A 20,598-nucleotide genomic window follows, 5' to 3' on the forward strand; every position below is an offset into this window, starting at 1 on the left:
TTACCCTAATTTGATGATAACCACTCTTTAGATCAATGTGGCTGAAAACCTTTGAGCCTCCTAGACGATCCAAAATGTCATCAATTTTGGGAATAGGAAATCGATTCTTCATAGTGATTTTATTGAGGGCTCGATAATCAATACACATCCTAAATGTGCCATCTTTCTTTTGAACAAGAAGAACCGGTGAACAAAATGGTGAGCTACTTGGCCTAATTAGCCCACGGTTGAGTAGGTCTTTGACTTGCTTTCTGATTTCTTCTTGTTGAGGACGGCTCACACGGTATGGTGCTATATTAGGAGGAGAAATGCCCGGGATAATATCAATATGATGGTCTTCTGGCCTTTGTGGGGAAAGCTGATAAGGAAGATCTTCCGAAAAACAATCTTTATACTTTTCCAAGAGCTGAAGTCGCTCTTGGTTTTCAGCATTCATATTATCTTTTACATTAGTGACATAAAGCAAACAACATTGAACACAATCCTTAATTGCTCTAGAGACTTGCATATGGCTTACCATAGATATGGTGTCTCTAGAAACTCCAGCTTGGATCTCGTACTTCTTGCCTTTGTTGGTGAGTTCAACATTCTTTTTCTGAGAGAAGATGGTTGAATCTACTCTATGATTCCAGGGCATACTAAGAATCACATCGCAACCATCAAGGTCTCCGATACAGAAGGTATCTTCGTCACTGTAGCCTTGAATTTGAAACTTGAGCTTGCCAATGTAGGGTGTCACAGTCTTCATTGTGTCACCTTCATCAGCATTTAAAGCTTGGCGAACTTCTGCCGGCGGAGTGTCCATCTCTTCATTCTTTAATCCAAGCTCTTTAGCTAATTGCAAGGAAATGATATTTTCATTCGCCCCAAGATCTATCAAGAATATTGCTTGCTTACCTTGCAACTGTCCCCAAGCTTTTAATAATTTGCGCGTCTCTGGAGTGTGAGTTGTGTTTGCAACTACATCACTGATAGCATTGATTTTCACTGTCAACTTAGGCTTGTTGTCAGAAACCTTGCTTTGTCCCTTGTTTGGACATTGCTTCGCTGTGGCCTGTTTGTCCACATTTAAAGCACTTCCCTTCTTTCATGAAGCGTTTCTTTTCTTCTTCGGAAAGTTGCTTTGCTTGTGGGTATAGATTGGAGCCAAATTGAGGAGCATTAGGAGGTGCATAGGGCTTCATCTTCTTTTGATTTGATGGATGCTTTTGCCGCTGTTTTTGTCCTTCATTTGGGGCTGAATACTCCTCATCATCAGCTACTCTCTTCTTATCATTCTTTTGGAATGATTTGTTGCCATTGTGCTCCATTTCCCATGTCTCAACATGGTCAATGAGTTCCCTGACACTAGAACAATGATAATGATTAAGAGCAGTACGAAGTTTAAAATGCAAACCTCCTTGAAACTTCCTAAGCTTTTCCGAACTGCTGATCTTCTTGAAATGTTGGACCTTCAAAAGTAGCTCCCAAAATCTCTTAGTATAGTCACCAAGTGACTCATTTTTCCTTTGCCAAAGCTGATCCCATTCCATTTTTACATCTCTTTTGAAATGAACAGGAATAAATTGGCTTTGTATCATGCGAACAAAGAACCGCCATGATTTTGGGACAGCATGATCATATTCCAACCCCGTCTACCAAGTATGGGCTAAGTCGTTAAAATGTAAAGCTGCAAACTTAATCTTTTCTTTTTCTTTATACTTGTCACGACCATACAAAATTTGAAATTGACGAATAAACTTCAGAAGAAGATCAGGATTTCGGGAACCATCATACATATTGAACTTGATCTTCTTTTCAAGTTGAGATAGTGACTTAGTCTTCTTCTTCTTCTTATGCCTTTGTCCATGCCTGGATCTTGAGGTTGAAGATGATGAAGTGCTTGATGGGGATGAAGATGGAGACGAGGGTAAAGAATGTTGACACCTTTGACGATGATGAGGTCTTCCACAAAAAGGGTGTGACTCTTCGTCACTAAAAGAGGATCCATCAGAGTAGGCGCCATATGACTTTGAAGAAGAGGATGAGCTTCGACGCGATCTCTTTCTTTGTCTTGAAGTAGAATGGGACTGCCTCTTAGAAGTAGTTGGACTTCTTGATTGGCTCCTTTCATTGGTATGGCTTTGTCTCCTTGAAGCAGATTGGCTTCTTTCCTTGAATTCTTTGGGATTCTCAACTTTTTCTAGTTTAAGAAGTTGGTCACGAATTTGCTAACCAGCTCCAATGCACTTTTCTTTATATCTAATTAGTGCGAAGGAAATAAATTTAATAAATCATTATATAGACAAATTAATGAAAAAGGATACAAATTCTGTTTCTATAGAGTTGTGACACTGGGCCTAATGCTTCACAAGATTCCATGCGCACTTATATGCATCGGAAAGAGATGTCTTCAGAGCATCCTGCTCATCCTATGGTTTCTTCTACGCCTCGTAATCAGTCTACTAGGAAAGTATATTCGGACGGTCCAAAGGGCCCACCCGCTAAGTTGGCTTTTGATACTAGAGGTAATGTGATTACCCCATGGGATCGTCGTTATCTCCGCTCCATCCCCAAGACAGTGGATATTCCGTCTACCTCTAAAGCCGGCCGTCAGAACTCTTTTGCCGTGTTAGCTGATTTTTTGGATGAGGGAGTCCTTGACATTCTAGCAGAAAAGGTTAACTCAAGGCAAGTTGTGCCTCGTTCCTGATTTTCTTTTGAATACACATGAAGATAGCCACATGGAATGTGCGAGGCATTTGTTCTCGCCATAAGCAACATGCCATGTGGACTCTATTGCATAAGAATCAGTGGGATGTTTTGTGTGCTGTTGAGCACAAGAGTCACGGTGAAGCAGGAAAAGTTGTGGATTGCCATGGGTTTCGCTTGTTTTATACAAGGACACATGCCATGCATTATTCGGGTGTGCTTATGATTGTACATGAGAAATATCAGCTTGTTCTTATTAAAAATGATGTACATGGCCGTTTTGTGGTGATTGACGTTTTATTTCAAGGAGCGATCTTATGGTTGCTGCGTCTCTATGCTCCGAATGACCCGTTATCCCACCGGGATCTTTGGAATACTTTGCACACCTCCTTATCACTTGGCACACGAGGTTTTTTTATGGGGGATTTTAATACGGTGATGGATGCTCCAAAAAGTTGTGTGTGGAATGTGTTTGCTCTTGCTGTACTTAAGCAAGATCTTTGGTCTTGGCTACACCCTTCTTCTATAGGGTTTACTTTCCATTCTGCGCAGTATGCAACTACATGGTCGCAGTTGGACCACATGTACATCATGCAGGATGATGATTTTCTTCCTGATATGCTGGAAATGAAAGTGTTGCAGCAATATGCCTTATCGGACCATTTCCCTCTACACCTTGAGATACTTGTACAACCCATTGCACCTTTTAAGCTATTCCTGGATAGACTCCCTTTGCGCTTCAACTCCTCTTATTTGAAGCATTCAATCTTTCAGGGCTATATGCAACAATTGATTGATAGATTCTTATTGGACTTCGCCCTTGAGGGCAATGCTTCTTTTGAACGATTGCTCTCTAATGTGCAGCGGGTTGCTCGGCAGTATGGGATCCATCATGCCTCTCTTTGTCAGCAGCGTCGGCAAGCAGCGGAGGACTTACTGGCTTTGGTTCATTCTCTGCTGGGGGACACTCCAGATGATGTATTCATACTGTCATTGGTGATGGGTTTGGCTGATCTTATTAAAGAGTTTCAATTGAAATCTTATCAGCAGGCCAAATTGCAAAATTTGACTGAGAATTTGCAAGATAGTGCTTGTCAGACTCATAAGTTCTTTCGAGCTCTACATGCATCTCTTGCTCTAGAAAATTTGACTAGACTCCAGGATCTAGAAGGTCGAATGGTCATTGATCCCCAGACTATTGTGAATATGTGCAGGAATTATTTTATAGACCTTCTTGGTTCTTCTCCTTCACCTTTTAACCAAGTTACTCATGCACGTTCAGTTTTCTATGATTTGGTCCACAATCAGGTTCCACTTGTTATGCAAACTACTTTGGAGACAAATATTTGTGAGGTGGAGGTTATCGATGTTCTATTACACCTACCCAAGGATAAAAGTCCCGGTTGGGATGGTCTCACCAATGAATTCTTTGAGATTTCTGCTACCCAACTGGTGAAACCATTCACGGCTATGTTTCAGCAGGTTTGGGAAACGGGGTTCATGCCTTCCTCATGGAAAGAAGGTCTTATCAAACTGCTTCCAAAAGTCCCTTCGCTGTCAATGTTGAAACATTGAAGACCAATTTCTTTGATGGGTTCGATGTATAAAATATTTTCCAAAGTGATGGCGAATCGGCTCCACAAGCATCTTCCGGCCATTGTGCATCCTCTTCAATATGGTTTCATTAAGGGCCGAAACATTCTGCACAATATCTTAAATGTGCAAATGGCTATTGATTATGCAAGGCACTCTAATCAGCAAGTGGTATTTATCCAATTGGATCTCGAAAGGGCTTTTGATTATTTAGACTGGTCTTTCATTGCAGAACTTATGTCTACTATGGGCTTTGGTACTCGGATGTCCCGCTTGATCTACACCATTAGTACTGCGGCTTCTTCGCGAGTTATGCTAAATGGTGGTGTTACCGAGCCATTTGTCCTTGCACGCTCTATGAGACAAGGTTGCCCTTTGAGTCCTCTCTTCTTTGCCCTTGCGACTCATCCGGTTCTTTCGATGTTATCTTCTATGGCAGCTTCTACTTAGTTGGCTGGATTGTCCCTTCCTTTTGGACAGCACTTCATTACTCAATCTTGGGCTGATGACAGCTTTATGATTTTGCGTGCGAACAAGGACAATCTTCGCAAAGCATTAGATGTTTGGACGCTCTTTGGTCATGCTTCTGGTCTTCATATCAATGCTTTCAAATCAGCCATTCTCAGTTGCACGGAATCCGATTTACAGTCATTGGGCTGGCAGGGACAAGTTGTTTCCCGTGGTTCCATTGTCAGGCATCTTGGGTGCCCTTTGGGTGTTGATGTTCGGCCAAAGCAACTTCTCGAGTGGATTTCATAGAGACTGGCAGATTAGTTTCTGTATTGAAAGTCGCAGGCTTGGCCCCTCCATGTTCGTCTCAAAGTGGCTCAGACAATTATGTTGCCAATGCTCACATATTTCTTGCCATTGCTGCCTTGGACTACTACTACTTTGAATGCTCTCACTCAGCACATTCGTTTCATGTTATGGAAGAAGGATTCCTTGCAGGCAGGCATTTCATGGATTTCTTGGTCGCATACATGTACCCCCAAACGCATGGGTGGTGGGGCTAGTTTGGATGCTGAAACTCATATGCTGGCACTTCGTTGGTCTCTTTTTCGTGCCATGTGCGTGGATCATCACCCATGGGTCGTTATAGCCCGTTATTTTCTTGAGGATCATGGGCTTCTGCATGGTAATACACAAATTCGGAGCTCGTGGCGGCATGTTCTTAATGTAGACTCTCGGTTTTCTAGTCATTCCTCATCCTTGCTTGTTCATTTGGTCTGTTCCTGGAAATTGGTTCTCCAGAAGGCGCGTTGGCATCCAGTGGAGGACCGCTTACATACTAACTCTTTTCAACTCGAATTGTTGGCAGCCTCGCGATTACTTTCTCTAGAAGGCAAACATGAGCTCAGACCAAAATTTAACCGCATGGCACGTTTGGGCTTGACTTCAGTTTGCAGATGCCACCCTTGCCAGTCGTAACGTTCTTGATATCCTTTCGTACAGCCAGGAGGCTTTTCAGAATCCCTCGTGGATACCGTGATTTATGGGAACATCTTTTGTCAGTGCTCTAGAGTAGGCAACCCTTTCCTACCCTTGCTTTGGATTGTCCTTGGCAGTAGTGGGACCTTGCGGGTCGGCTGAATTTGGAAAAGGGCTCAGCTGACCCGGTGTATCATCTTCTGATTAAAGACCATCGATGGCTGGTTACTAAAGCTAATAATGTATGGGGATTGCGGAAATCTCAGTCATGGTGGAAGACAACTGTGATGGAGGGCTGGTTGAACAACACACTTTTCAAATGCAAGGTCTTCCTTTGGAGGGTGATGATTGGTGGTCTTCCGCTTGCTTCAGCCCTTTCCAAGCGTCGAATCTCTAACAGCCATTGTTTATTTTGCACCATTACTGTGGAATCGGCCCGTCATCGATTTATTTCGTGCCCTCTCGCTAAGAATATCTGGTCGCTCTTGTCAGCGGTTTGGCGAGCAATGGTTCGCTTCTCACTAAGCCCTTTTGATTGGGTTTTTGTATGACCAACATATCCCACACCGGTACAGTCGCATATGAAGATCTTGTTTCACTTTCTTAGATACTGGGGATGCTGGCACAATTGGACCACTTGGAATGCCTTTCTTTTTTATTTGGCCTCTAATGTCCCGGCACATATTGTGAGGCTTAAAGGTCTCATGCATTGACAAATAGATCTCATTCGGCACTCTGGCTTACTCTCTCAGGAGGACTTACTTCCCTGGCATATGACAATTTCCTTTGCGTCTTTGCCATGACTTTTGTAACTCTTTTGTAGTTTAGTACTGGGCCTTTACACACGATGGCTTAGTGTCATCGTGTATCTTGTAATCAAGTAAACTTGTACATTTTTTTTGTAATTAATACAATTACCTTTTACGAAAAAAAAAGAGAAAGAAGCTTCCTCCTTACGAGCTGAATTGCAGAATGCCCAAGATTTATTGGCCCACTCCTTGTCTCTAAGTCAATTAGGGGATTCTAATGATGACATGCTCACATGCATTGAATGGTTGAAAGGCAGGGTTCATTCTCTTTAGGAATAGGAATATGCAAAATACAAACTGTTGGCTAGAGCTGAGACTAATGCCAAATTTGGTTTCTCAGATGTGATTAATGAGAGAATATTGAATTCATTGAAGAGCTTAGCCATTAATTTTCCCTCATCTTTAATTTATGTTAGGGTCACCTTTTTGGTCATTTTTTGTCTTAGAACTTGGGAGAATTTTTACTTTTTAGAAATGTCCACCTATATCGCAGTTTGTCAACTCCCACATCTTCTTTTCACATGCTCTTTCTCCATTCTCTTTCGCCATTCTCTTCTTTGTGCTCACTTTCTTATCACTGTGATCGTTGATCTACTAAAATGTTTAGCAATACCTCTGCAAGTAATATAGATGCGATCACATGCAAGTACAAACTTACCATCCCACTAGATCCAATTTATTCATCTTGGAGAAGTATACATCATTGAGTACTAACAGATGAGATGGAGGCCAACAGGTTGCGACTCAAGGAAAGAAACACATAGATTTGTGGGTGGATGGAAATATTTATCCCAAGGATCCTTCAATAGGTAAACCTCCTAATTTTTTTAATATTCATGACTTTATGAGATATGTGGGGGAAGGTTATAATGGGATGCTTGGCTATTATAAAAGGTTATACTCTACATCTTACACATAGATGGCTTAGATGAATGAAATGAGAAAGCATTATTTATTGCACAAACAAGCATTTTTTAGCTTACAAATAAGATTGGCGTTCTTGAAAATGCTAATAACTGTTAAAATATATAACTAGCTTTTGTGAGATGTTATGCATTATATTGCGGCCTTTAATGAAATCATATTGGCATGGATGAACCAAGTGCGGAAAAACTTTCTGCGATTTGTTGGTAATGATTTTGGAGAAAATTTTATATAACGAATCCATAACGGAAATAGGACTCCATTGTTTCAAAGAGGTTGGGGAGGGAACCTTGGGCAGCAACCGAATGACAACAATCTTCCAATCTAATGGCATAGTATTGGAATTCCACACTTGCTAACATAGGCGAGTCAATGGGTCTTTAAGGTGCTACACCCAGCCTTTCAACCATTAGGAAGCTCATTAGGAAGCCCATCCCAGCCAAGGCTTTTCCTTCGGGGTAGGTGAGATAGCACTTCTTATACTTCATCTTCAGAAATATCCACCTCCATTAAGTCCACCCATTCTGGTTTGACTTGGTTTCTTACCAACTCGCAAATATATCGGTGAGCGGCGAGTACTGCATCAGAAAATTTCTCTTGCGGACCCAGCAAGGACTTAAAAAAGTCGACACACATACTAATGATGGAGGCCGGGTCAGTCACCATAACACCCTGTTCATCCATTAAGCGCACAATATTCTCCCGAGCATATTTCTAGTGCATGCAAGCAAAGAATTGATGGGATTGACAGTTATTATCGTTAGAGGACATATTTCCCATAATCCACGAACGAGCTGGTATGCGGTGCTGAGTTACCAAGGACCACACTCGAGAAATGAAATTCCAGATCTGTCGTGCAACAAGGCAAGAGTCAAAGAGGTGAAGCAATGTCTCATCACATGTAGTGCAGAAAACACAACAACCTGCAGAGATCTTTCAAGCACGGAGCATATCTCCCATTGGAAGACCCCTAATGAGCAGCCGCCACATGAACACTTTACCCTGATATGGAACCTTAGACTTCCAAAGCTGGATAAATCTTTTCCGCCACTTCTTTTTGCTATCCCGAAGATGCCATAACTTATTAATTTTCCCCGTGACCCATCTCTTAGGTTCCACCATCTGATGATATATCTAATTAGCTGACCTTTTTCAAAATCCTCGGGAAGCACAAACATCCAGTCACACCATGGATCCAATGGCTGTAACATAGGCAAAGGAGAGAACCTCTGAAGAATGTCTTGTATGGACGACCAAATGTCACTATATCCACAAGTCACCCTAAAGTACTAACGAATACACATGAAAGAATAAACACAGGGCTGCTGCCCAAGAATAACACCATCAAGGACTGTCTTCAAACCCAACCTAGCCATCCGATTAAACTTGTCTCACAGCAAATCTTTTTGTGGCCAATCCAACAACCTTGAGGAAGCGAGTATTTCTCCTTGCAACGAATTTTCCTCCTTACGAAAATCCGGAGGACGCCAAACTGCCAAACGAAGCATCTCCTGCCAAGATGCAATCAAATGAGAAAGGAGAAAAAACTAGGAGACCTTAATAGGCCTCGTAGAATTAAGCACATGCCATTGGGAAGCATGAATAATCGTGCTACCAGGAGAGATGCTAGTCTTTTCTATGAAGAATTTAGCAATATCTGACCAAGGATGACATTGAATACATAGAATCTGCAAAAGGGATAGCCTCAAAGCAGCCATATGCAAATTAACATCCAACAAAGTTGCACCCCCCATCCTTTTCGGTGCATAGGGCCAAATTGCACGTGCAATAGAAGAATGTCCGGTCCGCAGGCTCTGCTAGTCTGAAATCTTCAGCCCAGACACAGATCCATCATTTCTGTCTGAATCTGTTGCTGCCCTTACCTACCTGTATAAGGGCGCTTAGGGAGTGCGCTGAAGACTGCCCGGACACCAGGTTTGTTTCTGGCTGGGTGCGTGAAAACTGTCCACGCAGAGGCAGGGCAGAGCTATCCCTTCTTCCTATGCAGTGTCTCTTTAGCAGGAGTAGATCAGGGCGCCACACAAACAACAGGTCACAGAGCAAGAGTATTCGCCGACAACTAATTGCAGGTGTGCAAGGGTAGGGCTCACGGAAGGCAGAAACGGACCCTGTGCAGGACAGACGGAAGGGCTCAAGCAGTGTGCAAGGCAGATTCGGACGCCCCACTCGACAAGGAAAGCATGAGTGCTGGCAAGGGATAACGTCCACAGTTCCACCATTGATTCCCTCTCTCTCTTTTTTTCGTCAATATAATTGAATTAAGTAGTAAATATTTACATCAGACCATCAGGTCAGCATTCTTTCTATATCTCTTACTTTCTGTTACATCAGACCATCAGGTCATTAGAGAAACTCTCTGTCTTTTTTTTTTTTCCGTAAAAGGTAATTGTATTAATTACGAAAAAAAGTACAAGTTTACTTGATTACAAGATACATGATGACACTAAGCCATCATGTGTAAAGGCTTCAGTACTAAACTAGAAAAGAGTTACAAAAGTCATGACAAAGCCGCGGAGGAAATCGCCATATGCCAGGGAAGTAAGTCCTCCCGAGGGAGTAAGCCCGAGTGCCAAATGAGATGTATCTGCCAATGCAAGAGACCTTTAAGCCTCCCGAGGGAGTAAGCCCGAGTGCCGAATGAGACCTATCTGCCAATGCCGGGACCTTTAAGCCTTTTCCGGATCGAGCTAAATCAATAACACTTCCTGGCTGGAGTGCCTCGCATAGTCAATAGCCATTTGCACATTCAAAATATTATGCAGAATGTTGCGGCCCTTAATGAAACCATACTGAAGAGGATGCACAATAGCTGGAAGGTGCTTGTGAAGCCGATTCGCCAGTACTTTGGAAAAGATTTTATACATCGAACCCATCAAAGAAATTGGTCTCCAGTGTTGCAACATTGACGGTGAAGGAACCTTTGGAAGCAGTTTGATAAGGCCTTCTTTCCATGAGGAAGGCATGACCCCTATTTCCCAAACTTGCTGAAACATAGTTGCCAATGGCTTCACCAGTTGGGTGGCCAAGCTCTCAAAGAATTCATTGGTGAGACCATCCCAACCAGGGCTTTTATCCTCAGGCAGGTGTAACAAAGCATCCATAACCTCCTCCTCACAAATATCTGCCTCCAAAGTAGCTTGCATATCAAGTGGAACCTGCTAGCGGACCAGACCATAGAAGACCGAACGTGCATGTGTAACCTGGTTAGAAGGCGACGGAGAAGAACCAAGAAGATCTAGAAAATAATTCCTACACATATTGACAATGGTCTGCGGATCAGTGACCATGCAACCTTCTGAATCCTGGAGTCTAGTCATATTTTCTCGAGCAGGAGAAGCATGCAATGCGCGAAAGAACTTATGAGTCTGACAAGCACTATCTTGCAATGTGTCAATCAAGTTGTGCAGTTTGGCCTGCTGATAAGATTTCAAATGAAATACTTGAATAAGATCAGACAAACGCATCGCCAGTGACAACAGAAATTCATCATCTGGGGTGTCCACCAACAGCGAACAAACCAAAGCCAGTAAGTCCTCCACTGCGTGTCAACGCCGCCGACAAATAGAGGCATGATGGATCCCATACTGCCGAGCAACCCGCTGCACATTAGAGAGCATCCATGCAAAGGAAGCCAAGTCCTCAGAGGCGAAGTCCAATAGAAATCTCTCAATCAATTGCTGCATATAGCCCTGAAAGATTCGATACTTCAAATAAGACGAGTTGAAACGTAAAAGGAGTCTTTCCAGCAACTACATAAAAGGTGCAATAGGTTGTGCAAGCATCTTAAGCTGGAGAGGGAAATGATCCGACAAGGCATATTGCTGCAAGACCTTCATTTCCAGCATCTCGAGAAGAAAATCATCCCCCTGCATGATATACATTCGGTCCAACCGCGACCAAGTAGTTGCATATTGAGCGGAATGAAAAGTAAACCCTAAAGAAGAAGGGTGGAGCCAAGACCAGAGATCTTGCTTAAGTACCTGAAGAGCAAAGTCATTCCACACCCAACTTTCCGGAGCATCCATCACCGAATGCCCTGAAGTGGAATGAGAAGAGTGAACACACATATTGAAATCCCCCATCAAAAAACCCCTTCTGCCAAGTGACATGGAGCTCTGCAAAGTCTTCCGAAGATCCCGTCAAGATGCAGGGTCATTCGGAGCATAGAGGCCCAGCAACCATAAGATCTCTCCTTCAAATAAAACTTCAATTACTACAAAGCAGCCCTGTACATCATTTTTAATAAGACCAGGCTGGTATTTCTCATGGACAATCATAAGCACGCCAGAATAGTGCATAGTATGTGTCCCTACATAAAACAAGCGAAACCCATGGCAATTCACAACTTTTCTTGCTTCACCGTGACTCTTGTGCTCAACCGCACATAAGACATCCCACTGGTTCTCATGCAAGACAGTCCACATGGCATGTTGCTTATGACGAGAACAAATGCCTCGCACATTCCACGTGGCTATCTTCATATATCTTCAAAAAAGAGAATTACGAACGAGGCGCCTGTTGCCTCGATTTCACCTTTTCCGTGAGAACTTCCAGGACACCTTCATCCAGAGAGTCAGCTAACACTGCAAAAGAATTCTGGCGGCCCGCTTTAGAGGCAGAGGGAATATCCATTGCCTTGGAAGTGGAACGGGAATAACAACGATCCCAGGGTGTAATCACATTACCTCTAGTATCAAAGGCTAGCTTAGAAGGTGGGCCCTTTGGACCTTCTGTATATACTTTCCTTGTAGACTGATTACGGGGGGCAGAAGGAACCATAGTACGCGCAGCATGCTGTGAAGAGAACATTTCTTTCCTGCGCATATACGTGTGCACGGAATCCTGTGAAATAGTAGGCCCAGAATCTGCCAAGCCTGCATCCAAATTTTTACCTTTTTTGGGACGTGCCTCTAGCCAATCATTGCTACGAGAATCCAAACCCACGACCTGTTGTTTACCTTTATCCAAAACATTAGGTGGCTGGGGGACCTCCTGTGCCAGAGCATCAAGCACCATATCATCCATAGGCATCACAACATGCGCATCATCTGAAGACGGTTGCCGCTCTGGGCATTCAGCCATAAAATGCCCCAATTTGCCACATGAGAAGCAGTGGCCTGCAAAGTTGCCCCATTTCAAGCAAAAGTGCAAAGGATGATGCATGCCCGAGCAGTTGAGGCGAAGCCACGCAGGCCTTTTCTTGGCCATGTCCCATAACATACATAAACGGTTTCGATTCATGGCCCTTAGGCTTGGGGGAACCAGCACTATTCCCACAACTGCCATCGCATCCTTTAACAATGGCCAATAGACCGTCGGACAATTTTCCACTTCAACCTACACCAGGCATTCACGTTGAAGCAGGCGCTGAAAGTCTGCCATAGAGCGCCATGGCACCACATGGACCGAGCAGTGATCAAAGAACAATGGCAATTTGGACAGGAGCTCAGCCCGATGCTTCTCTGATTTCAGCAGCACCTCATAAAAGCCGCGGGGTCCAAGAAAGATCTCCTCAACACACTCCCCTTGTAATAAATGGTACAGCCACTAACGAAAATGGGAAAGCACTGGGATCCTGCCAGTGAAGAAGAGTATAACCGCACGGTCATAAAACACCGAAAAAGATCGCAAAACAGTTTTCGGGTCCACCGTGGCTTCCAGCACTTCATCAGTTCCCGAGTCAGAAAAAGCTTCATGATTATGTTGGACATAATCACCAAGCAGAGTATTTGCAAATTCCAGCAAATGCTCCCAGTCAATCTCCTGCGAATCCATAGAATCAGAGGCAACCTACGCATAGGAACGTTCCTGAGGACCCATTGTCTCGTCGGAAGTATGCTTGGAGCGTTTGCCCGCAGGCGGCAGGTCAGAACCAAAAGGCATTTCCTCCATGCAAGGAACCATCTCCTTCGGCTCCTTTGTATCAGAATCCGGACCAAAGGCTGCCACTGTCTGGTCGATAAAAGCCAGATCCAGCCCAGCCATACTTCTGTCCTCTCTCTCTGTTTCTCACTCTCTTGCTCTCTCACTGGCGCTCACACTCTCTCGCTCTCTCGCTCTCTGTATTTGTACAGATTAGTGGGCACTCCGGCCAAGATGCTACCTCTCTGCCAACTGTCTGGCTTAGGGTTTACCGCAGCTGAGCGCCTCAGCAGAAAAGGACCAGCAGGACGAATGGGCAGAAGACAGGGCGATTGGGCAGCGCGATTGGGCAAAAGACAGTGCGGGACAGGGCGAGTCGCTCTCTCTCTCTCTCGGTCTCTCTCGTTTTTTCTGCACACAAGGCCGAGTCGAACCTGCACAGCCCTGAGGGAAGACCTCAAGCTGCACACAGGGCAGGGAAGCGTGCCCGCAAACGGGCGCGAACCAGGGCGGACGGGCGCAGAGCCCGCAGACGACAGCGGGACGGGCGTGAACCAGGGCAGACGGGCGCGAACCAGGGCGCACGGGCGCGAACAGGCGCTAACCAGGGCTCACGGGCGCGAACAGGCGCGAACCAGGGCGGACGGGCGCAGAGCTCGCAGACGAGGGACAAGTCAGGCGACGGAGGCGATGGGCCAGACGGGCCAGACGACGGAGGACAGGTCGTGCCACATCCCGTCAGTTCTCTCTACACACTCTCTCTCTCTTTTTTTTTTCGTAAAAGGTAATTGTATTAATTACGAAGAAAGTACAAGATTACATGATTACACGAGTACAAGAGGCACGAGGGCCATAGGCCAACGTGCGGGAAATCCCCGGACTAGGGTACTAAAAAGTTACACCAATCATGGCAAGGACCCAGAGGCAATTGCCAAATGCCAGGAATACAAATCCTCCCGAGGGAGCAAGTCAGAGTGCCTGATGAGATCTAGCTGCCAATGCAAGAGCCCTTTAAGCTTTGCAATATGTCGCGGTACATTAGAAGCCGAATCAAAGAGAAAAGCATTTCGGGTGGTCCAAATGTGCCAGCATCCCCAGTATCTGAAAAAATGGAATAAGATCTTCATATGTAACGGTGGTGGTGTGGGATACTTCGGGCGCACAAAAACCCAATCGAAGGGAGTCAGTGAAGACCCCACCACCGCGTGCCAGATTCGTGACAAGAGTGACCAGATATTTTTGGCGAGCGGGCAGGAAAGAAAACGATGTCGGGCCGATTCCGCCGAAGTGGTGCAGAAGAAGCAAGTGCCATTCGAGATTCGACGCTTGGAAAGGGCCGAGGCAAGAGGAAGACCACCAATCATTACCCGCCACAGAAAGACCTTGCATTTGAAAGGTGTCTTGTTCTGCCATCCCTCCATCAACGTTGCCTGCCACCATGACAGTGATTTCCGCAGGCCCCAAACAGCATTAACTTTCACGCCCAACCATTGGTGATCTTTAATGAGAAGATGATACACCTGATTAGTAGAGGCCTTTTCCAGACTCAACCGGCCTGCAAGGTCCCAGTCCTGCCAAGGGCGATCCATAGCCAGGGCAGGGAAGGGTTGCCTACCCTGAAGTTCCGAGGAAAGCTTCCCCCATAAATCACGGTATCCGCGCGGGATCCTGAAAAGTCTCCTAGCAGTCCGAAATGATACAAGGACATTGCGAGTGGCAAGGGTAGCATCCGCAATCGAAGTCACACCCAAACGGGCCATGCGGTTAAATCTTGGTCTGAGCTGATGTTTATCTTCCCATGAAAGTAATGTGGATACCGCCAACAATTCCAGCTGAAAAGAATTTGTCTGCACGCGGTCCCCTACAGGATGCCAACGGGCCTTTTGAAGCACCACTTTCCAAGAGCCGACCAAATGCACTAACAAAGAGGAAGAGGGACTGGAGAAACGAGCGTCAGCATTAAGGACATGCCACCATGAGGCTCGAAGCCGTGTGTTACCCTGGCGGAGGCCGCTGTCCTCAAGAAAATAACGGGCTATGATGGTCCACGGGTGATGATCCACACACATGGCACGAAACAGAGACCAACGAAGAGCCAGCATATGAGTTTCTGCATCCAAAATAGCTCCACCACCCATGCGCTTAGGGGTACATGCATGTGACCATGAAATCCAGGAAATGCCTGCCTGCAGTGAATCTTTCTTCCATAGCATGAAACGAATGGGATGAGTAAGAGCCTTCAAAGCACTGGGCGTCCATGGCAGTAATGGCAGGAAATACGTCAGCATTGGTAGCATAATTGTCTGAGCCACTTTGAGGCGGACATGGAACGGCCAGGCTTGCGACTTCCAATACATAAACTTCACGGCCAGTTTGTGTGAAATCCACTCCAGCAGGGCCTTTGGCCGTACATCCACCCCCAATGGGTATCCAAGATGCCTGACAATCGCGCCACGAGAAACCACCTGGCCCTGCCAGCCTAATGACTCTAAATCAGGCTCCGTGCAACTGAGAATGGCTAACTTGAAGGCATTGATGCGAAGACCAGAAGCTTGACCAAAGAGCGTCCAAACATCTAATGCCTTGCGAATGTTATCCCTGTCCGCCTGCAAAATCATAAAGGAGTCATCAGCCAAAGATTGGCTAATGAAGTGCTGCCCCAAAGGAAGAGATAACCCTGCCAGCTGGGCAGAAGCCGCCATGGAGGATAACATTGAAAGGACCGGGTGAGTCGCCAGGGCAAAGAAGAGAGGACTCAAAGGGCAGCCTTGTCTGAGCGAGCGCGCAAGGAGAAATGGCTCTGTGACCCCACCATTAAGCATAACTCTTGAAGAAGCCTCAGTACTAATGGTGTAGATCAATCGGGACATGCGGATCCCAAAGCCCATAGCAGACATAAGCTCTGCAAGGAAAGACCAGTCCACACAGTCAAACGCCTTTTCCAGGTCCAGTTGAATCAAGACCACTTGCTGATTGGAGTGCCTCGCATAATCAATAGCCATTTGCACATTCAAGATATTGTGCAAAATGTTGCGTCCCTTAATGAAACCATATTGGAGGGGGTGCACAAGAGCTGGAAGGTGCTTGTGAAGCCGATTTGCCAGCACTTTGGAAAAGATTTTATACATCACTCCCATCAACGAAATTGGTCTCCAGTGTTGCAGCTTTGACGGCGAAGGGACCTTGGGGATCAGTTTGATGACACACTCTCTCTCTCTCTCTCTCTCTTTCGTAAAAGGTAATTGTATTAATTACGAAAAAAATACAAGATTACTTGATTACTTGATTACTTGATTACTCTCTCTCTCTCTCTCTCTCTCTCTCTCTCTCTCTCTCTCTCTCTCTCTAGACACACACACGCACACAAGGCTAGAATGACCCCCTCTCTCTCTTCCAACCTAGAAAACGTTATTCTCACTTGCATGGGCAAGTTTTGCCAAGTGGTAGTCTTTGATATAATTTCCAGCTTTATTATATTAATTTTCAGAATATTAATTTTGAAAATTAATTGAATAATTATTTATGGCTCAAAAAAAAATCTGATTGACCAACAATTAAATTGGCTAGACCAATTTATCACTCAAGTGATCCTGAGCACTCATTAGCCCAAAACTAGCATTAGTTAATTAATTAATGCCAATTCCCTCGTATCACCACTAACACTAATGACTAATTAAATGTTCTAGGCAAAGTTCTGACACCGGATACCACCTAGTACCTATCAAGCATAACTTATTACAACTTTTACCTTTGGCACTAATTGATATCTTAAGGTCCCAAGTCCCACATTGCGAAATTATTAACTTGTACCTCACATGTGCAAGTCATATTTGCACAATCGATCAACTTTTAATCAAATGCTAAGAAAAACATTAAAATTTCATGTCCTCATGACACTAGCACCAATTCTCAGATAGAAGAGATCTCTATGACTATTTGGGGCATAGATGGCCAGCAGTCCAATAAGCATGTTGTTCTTTCTAGAGATGGGCAGTATGAAACAAGTCTACTTGTAGCCTAAAACATTCCAGGGATGATTGCTTGTGTGAGTCCATGCTTCCACTATGATGTACATTGTTTCATATATGACTTAGATAAAGACAAGATTGAAGTATTGCCCAGTGGCCTGTAAGGTGTAGAGCTACGTGTCTATGTCTGTTTAACTGACTATTATTCAGCAGCTTTCCAAGGCAAATCAGTGGCCATTTGATGAGACAAGGGAAAAGGCCCTCTGCACTTCTTTTGCTGGTTAGCAGTTTTTAATTTCTAAGAGATGGCACATGACCGAATGCCCATAGAAAGGTGTATTCTGTTCAAGCATTAGCCAAGAGAGTGGGTAACAACCACACTAGCATTTTTCCCATGCACAGACAGGAAAGCTCACAAGCCAAATGAGTAAGGAAGCTTCATCACACTGGGACCCTCCTCTTCGGCAACCCTACCAAGTGTGCGAGTAACAAGAGCCCAGACTTAACCAAACACACCATGTGACCAAAGGAGTCCAACCCATGTTCTGGTTCTCTCACTTAAGAAAAACTTTAGCCACCAATGGAGAAAATATGATATTTTCAAGATGCTATCATCACTAAGTGATGCACTCAGTGGGACTTGAACCCACAACATAAAGATTGTGAATCCAAGTGTCAACTACTATGCCATCACTTTTGAGACAACTGGTAAGGATTTTGGCACGTTCAATAAATGAGTAATGGATTTAACTTTGATTTCTCATTGGGCATTTCCTCACCTTTTGCAAGGGTTTGTGGACTATTCCATTTGGCAGCTCTCATCCTTGGGCATAGCTTGTGTGATTGCGGTGGCACCTTTGATTGAACCAGTAAGGGATACAAAACAGGATCAGTAGGCTCTCATAGAGATTTGCCTATGGTCTTCACGTCGGGTTTACAAGTTGGGGAGAGTCCCTAGTATACATTTGATTCCTTTGAACTTAAACAATTAGCTAGGTAGATACTAACCCAACCCTATATTATAAACTTAGCTAACTCGTGGACCTAGTGAGGTGTTATTGGAGAAAAACTGCTTGTACTAGGTTTTGTTATCTTCTCCCTTGCAGAAATGGTTTTTGAAACTTTCATAAAAGAAGCTATGTCACATGAATCAAGACAATTAAACATGACATTATGATAATAAACAGGACTGAGAGTATAACTTTGCTTCAATGTTATCATGGCTACGGCATTCGAATTTAGAATTTTAACTCACTCTTAAAGTGACGTGTTTATACACTGGCACATGTAATTTTAATCCAGCCTTGCTACTTTTTGGCAGACTACTGCCGATTCTTTTTGTGCTTGGTTTCACTAGATCCAAGAAAAAAGACAGAAAATATTATAGAGAATAGCTGAAGTTCTATATGTACCTGAACGTTATCAAATGTGGAGACAATGAAAAGAGACAAGAGAGCACTTGGAAAGTTATCGAAGTGAAAACCAGGATTGGACCAAACACGTGGTGAGAGGATTTGTGCATCATTAATATCATTGCCGACACAATAGATGTTGTGGTCAACAGTAGCAGAACAGGAGGAATAACGTCCTTTGAACATTTGAACGCCCACCGTTGCAAACACAGAGAATATAGCCAAGGTAAAAGCAAGCACAGATGCGACAGCTGGGATGGTGCGTAGAAGGTTGGTGGTCAAGACCTTCATGCCTTCAATTCGACAAAGAAGACGTAGGGGCCTGAGAGAGCTCAAGATGCGAATCACTTGTAGTTGATGTGAATCCCAATTGGGATATATAAAAAGCGCATCTAGGATTAGAAGAAGGAGATCTAAGAAGTTATACACATCTCCCAAGTATGGATCTGGGGTGAGCAAGAAGCCAACTGCAATGACTTTCATGGTGAACTCCAAAGTAAACATCTGCAAGACAATCCAATGAAAGAAATTAAATTCAATGTGAAAATTTGAGATAAGCAAAATTGTAATGTCTCAAGCTATCGATGGCGGAGAACAGGTCTACATGTAAGGTGAAGCATTGTTAGCAGTGAAAATGTGACTTAAAAAGTTGATAAATCATATAAAAGGAGTACTAAAGAGGGTTGTTTAGGTGCATTGCTTGCTTGATGGTAGTTGGCAATTTTAGACTAAAATTTAACTTAAGTTCCAATCTCTGTTGAGACTTCATCTAATCTTATGGGGCTTGTCATAAGATCACCTCGAGTTTCTGGAAGGTTAGCATTGGAACCTGTAGATATCTGAACATGCAAGATCTCAAATATTTATTGCATGACAAAATGTTTTGTCAATATATGTTCTTGGGAGGTATCTTGAGAAAAGACAGACAGGGTTTATGTTCTATTCCTGGGAGGGAGAGGTGACTGACTTACAGAGAATCCACGTGTCAAGAGGATGCCATCTCTCTCTTCTCACATGTTAAAAGAACGTCTCCCTCTTCTTTACATGGTTCTATACGTGGAACATAATTGTTTCAACTAAGCATAGCAAAGAGTTACTTATTGACATGATTTTATTGCCATAACTTCGTGGACTGTAAAGATACTTCTGAGAAAAAGATAATAGTTCAAAGACAATAGCCGCCAACCCCAACCCGAGCCTGACAAGATATTCTCCACTTCTGGCGAGTTTCAAGGCAGGTACCATGTCTAGCTGCTGGCCTGTGGCAGATGCTGTACTGTCAGGACCAGCTCGTGCAGTAGCAGTACCGGCCCCCAGGAGAATACTGAGGAGTGACTGAACCCGGGCCTTGTCCCTTTCCAGGAGTTTATAACCTACATGGTCGACCTTGTGAGCATTGTTCATCTTGGTACGTACCTCCTGCACATAACTCCTGTGAAAGATGTCCATCTCAAGCCCCCATCATTGTAGCCACCCACTCTCATGTCAGCTGCATCCGCAACAGTGTTGATGATGAGCATGTTGAGCTGGAGTAGGACCCTGCAGATCCACATGAGGACGAGGACGAGAATTGGCACCATGTTAAACTATTCACGCAACGTCCAACCACAAAGACAGCTCATACTCTTTAGTCATTGACAAGAAATATGTTGGAAGAAGTTGAATGGTGCACACATACATAGAGTAGAATGCTAGAGTTTCCAAGAGTTGTCGATGGGAGGCAGGATGTCCATTCACTACCACCAACGTGTTTTCCCCCAGTGCTACCCAGATGCAGTTGTGCTGTCCACCAGTGCCTCCTCCCAGCTGCACGCTGCCTGCCACCCTCCTAGCCATCTGCACCAGTCACTGTTCATCAGCATCTTCTTCTTGATTCCCACTTAGGCCAGT

General features: G+C 44.3%; 1 protein-coding gene across 3 annotated transcripts in view; it reads right to left on the reverse strand.

The window, feature by feature from the left end:
* LOC148032134 (uncharacterized) overlaps positions 1–20,598 on the reverse strand; it is a 306,148-nt gene that overhangs the window by 162,328 nt on the left and 123,222 nt on the right. For all 3 annotated transcript variants that reach the window (XM_087682765.1, XM_087682766.1, XM_087682767.1), the window contains exon 19: positions 18,709–19,212. In XM_087682765.1, the coding sequence (XP_087538891.1) occupies positions 18,709–19,212 (504 nt within the window). The remainder of the gene's footprint in view (positions 1–18,708; positions 19,213–20,598) is intronic.

This window comes from Lygodium microphyllum, chromosome 8, assembly GCF_053477565.2.
Source record: "Lygodium microphyllum isolate KBCC chromosome 8, Lygodium_microphyllum_v1.1.10, whole genome shotgun sequence".
Taxonomy (NCBI): domain Eukaryota; kingdom Viridiplantae; phylum Streptophyta; class Polypodiopsida; order Schizaeales; family Lygodiaceae; genus Lygodium; species Lygodium microphyllum.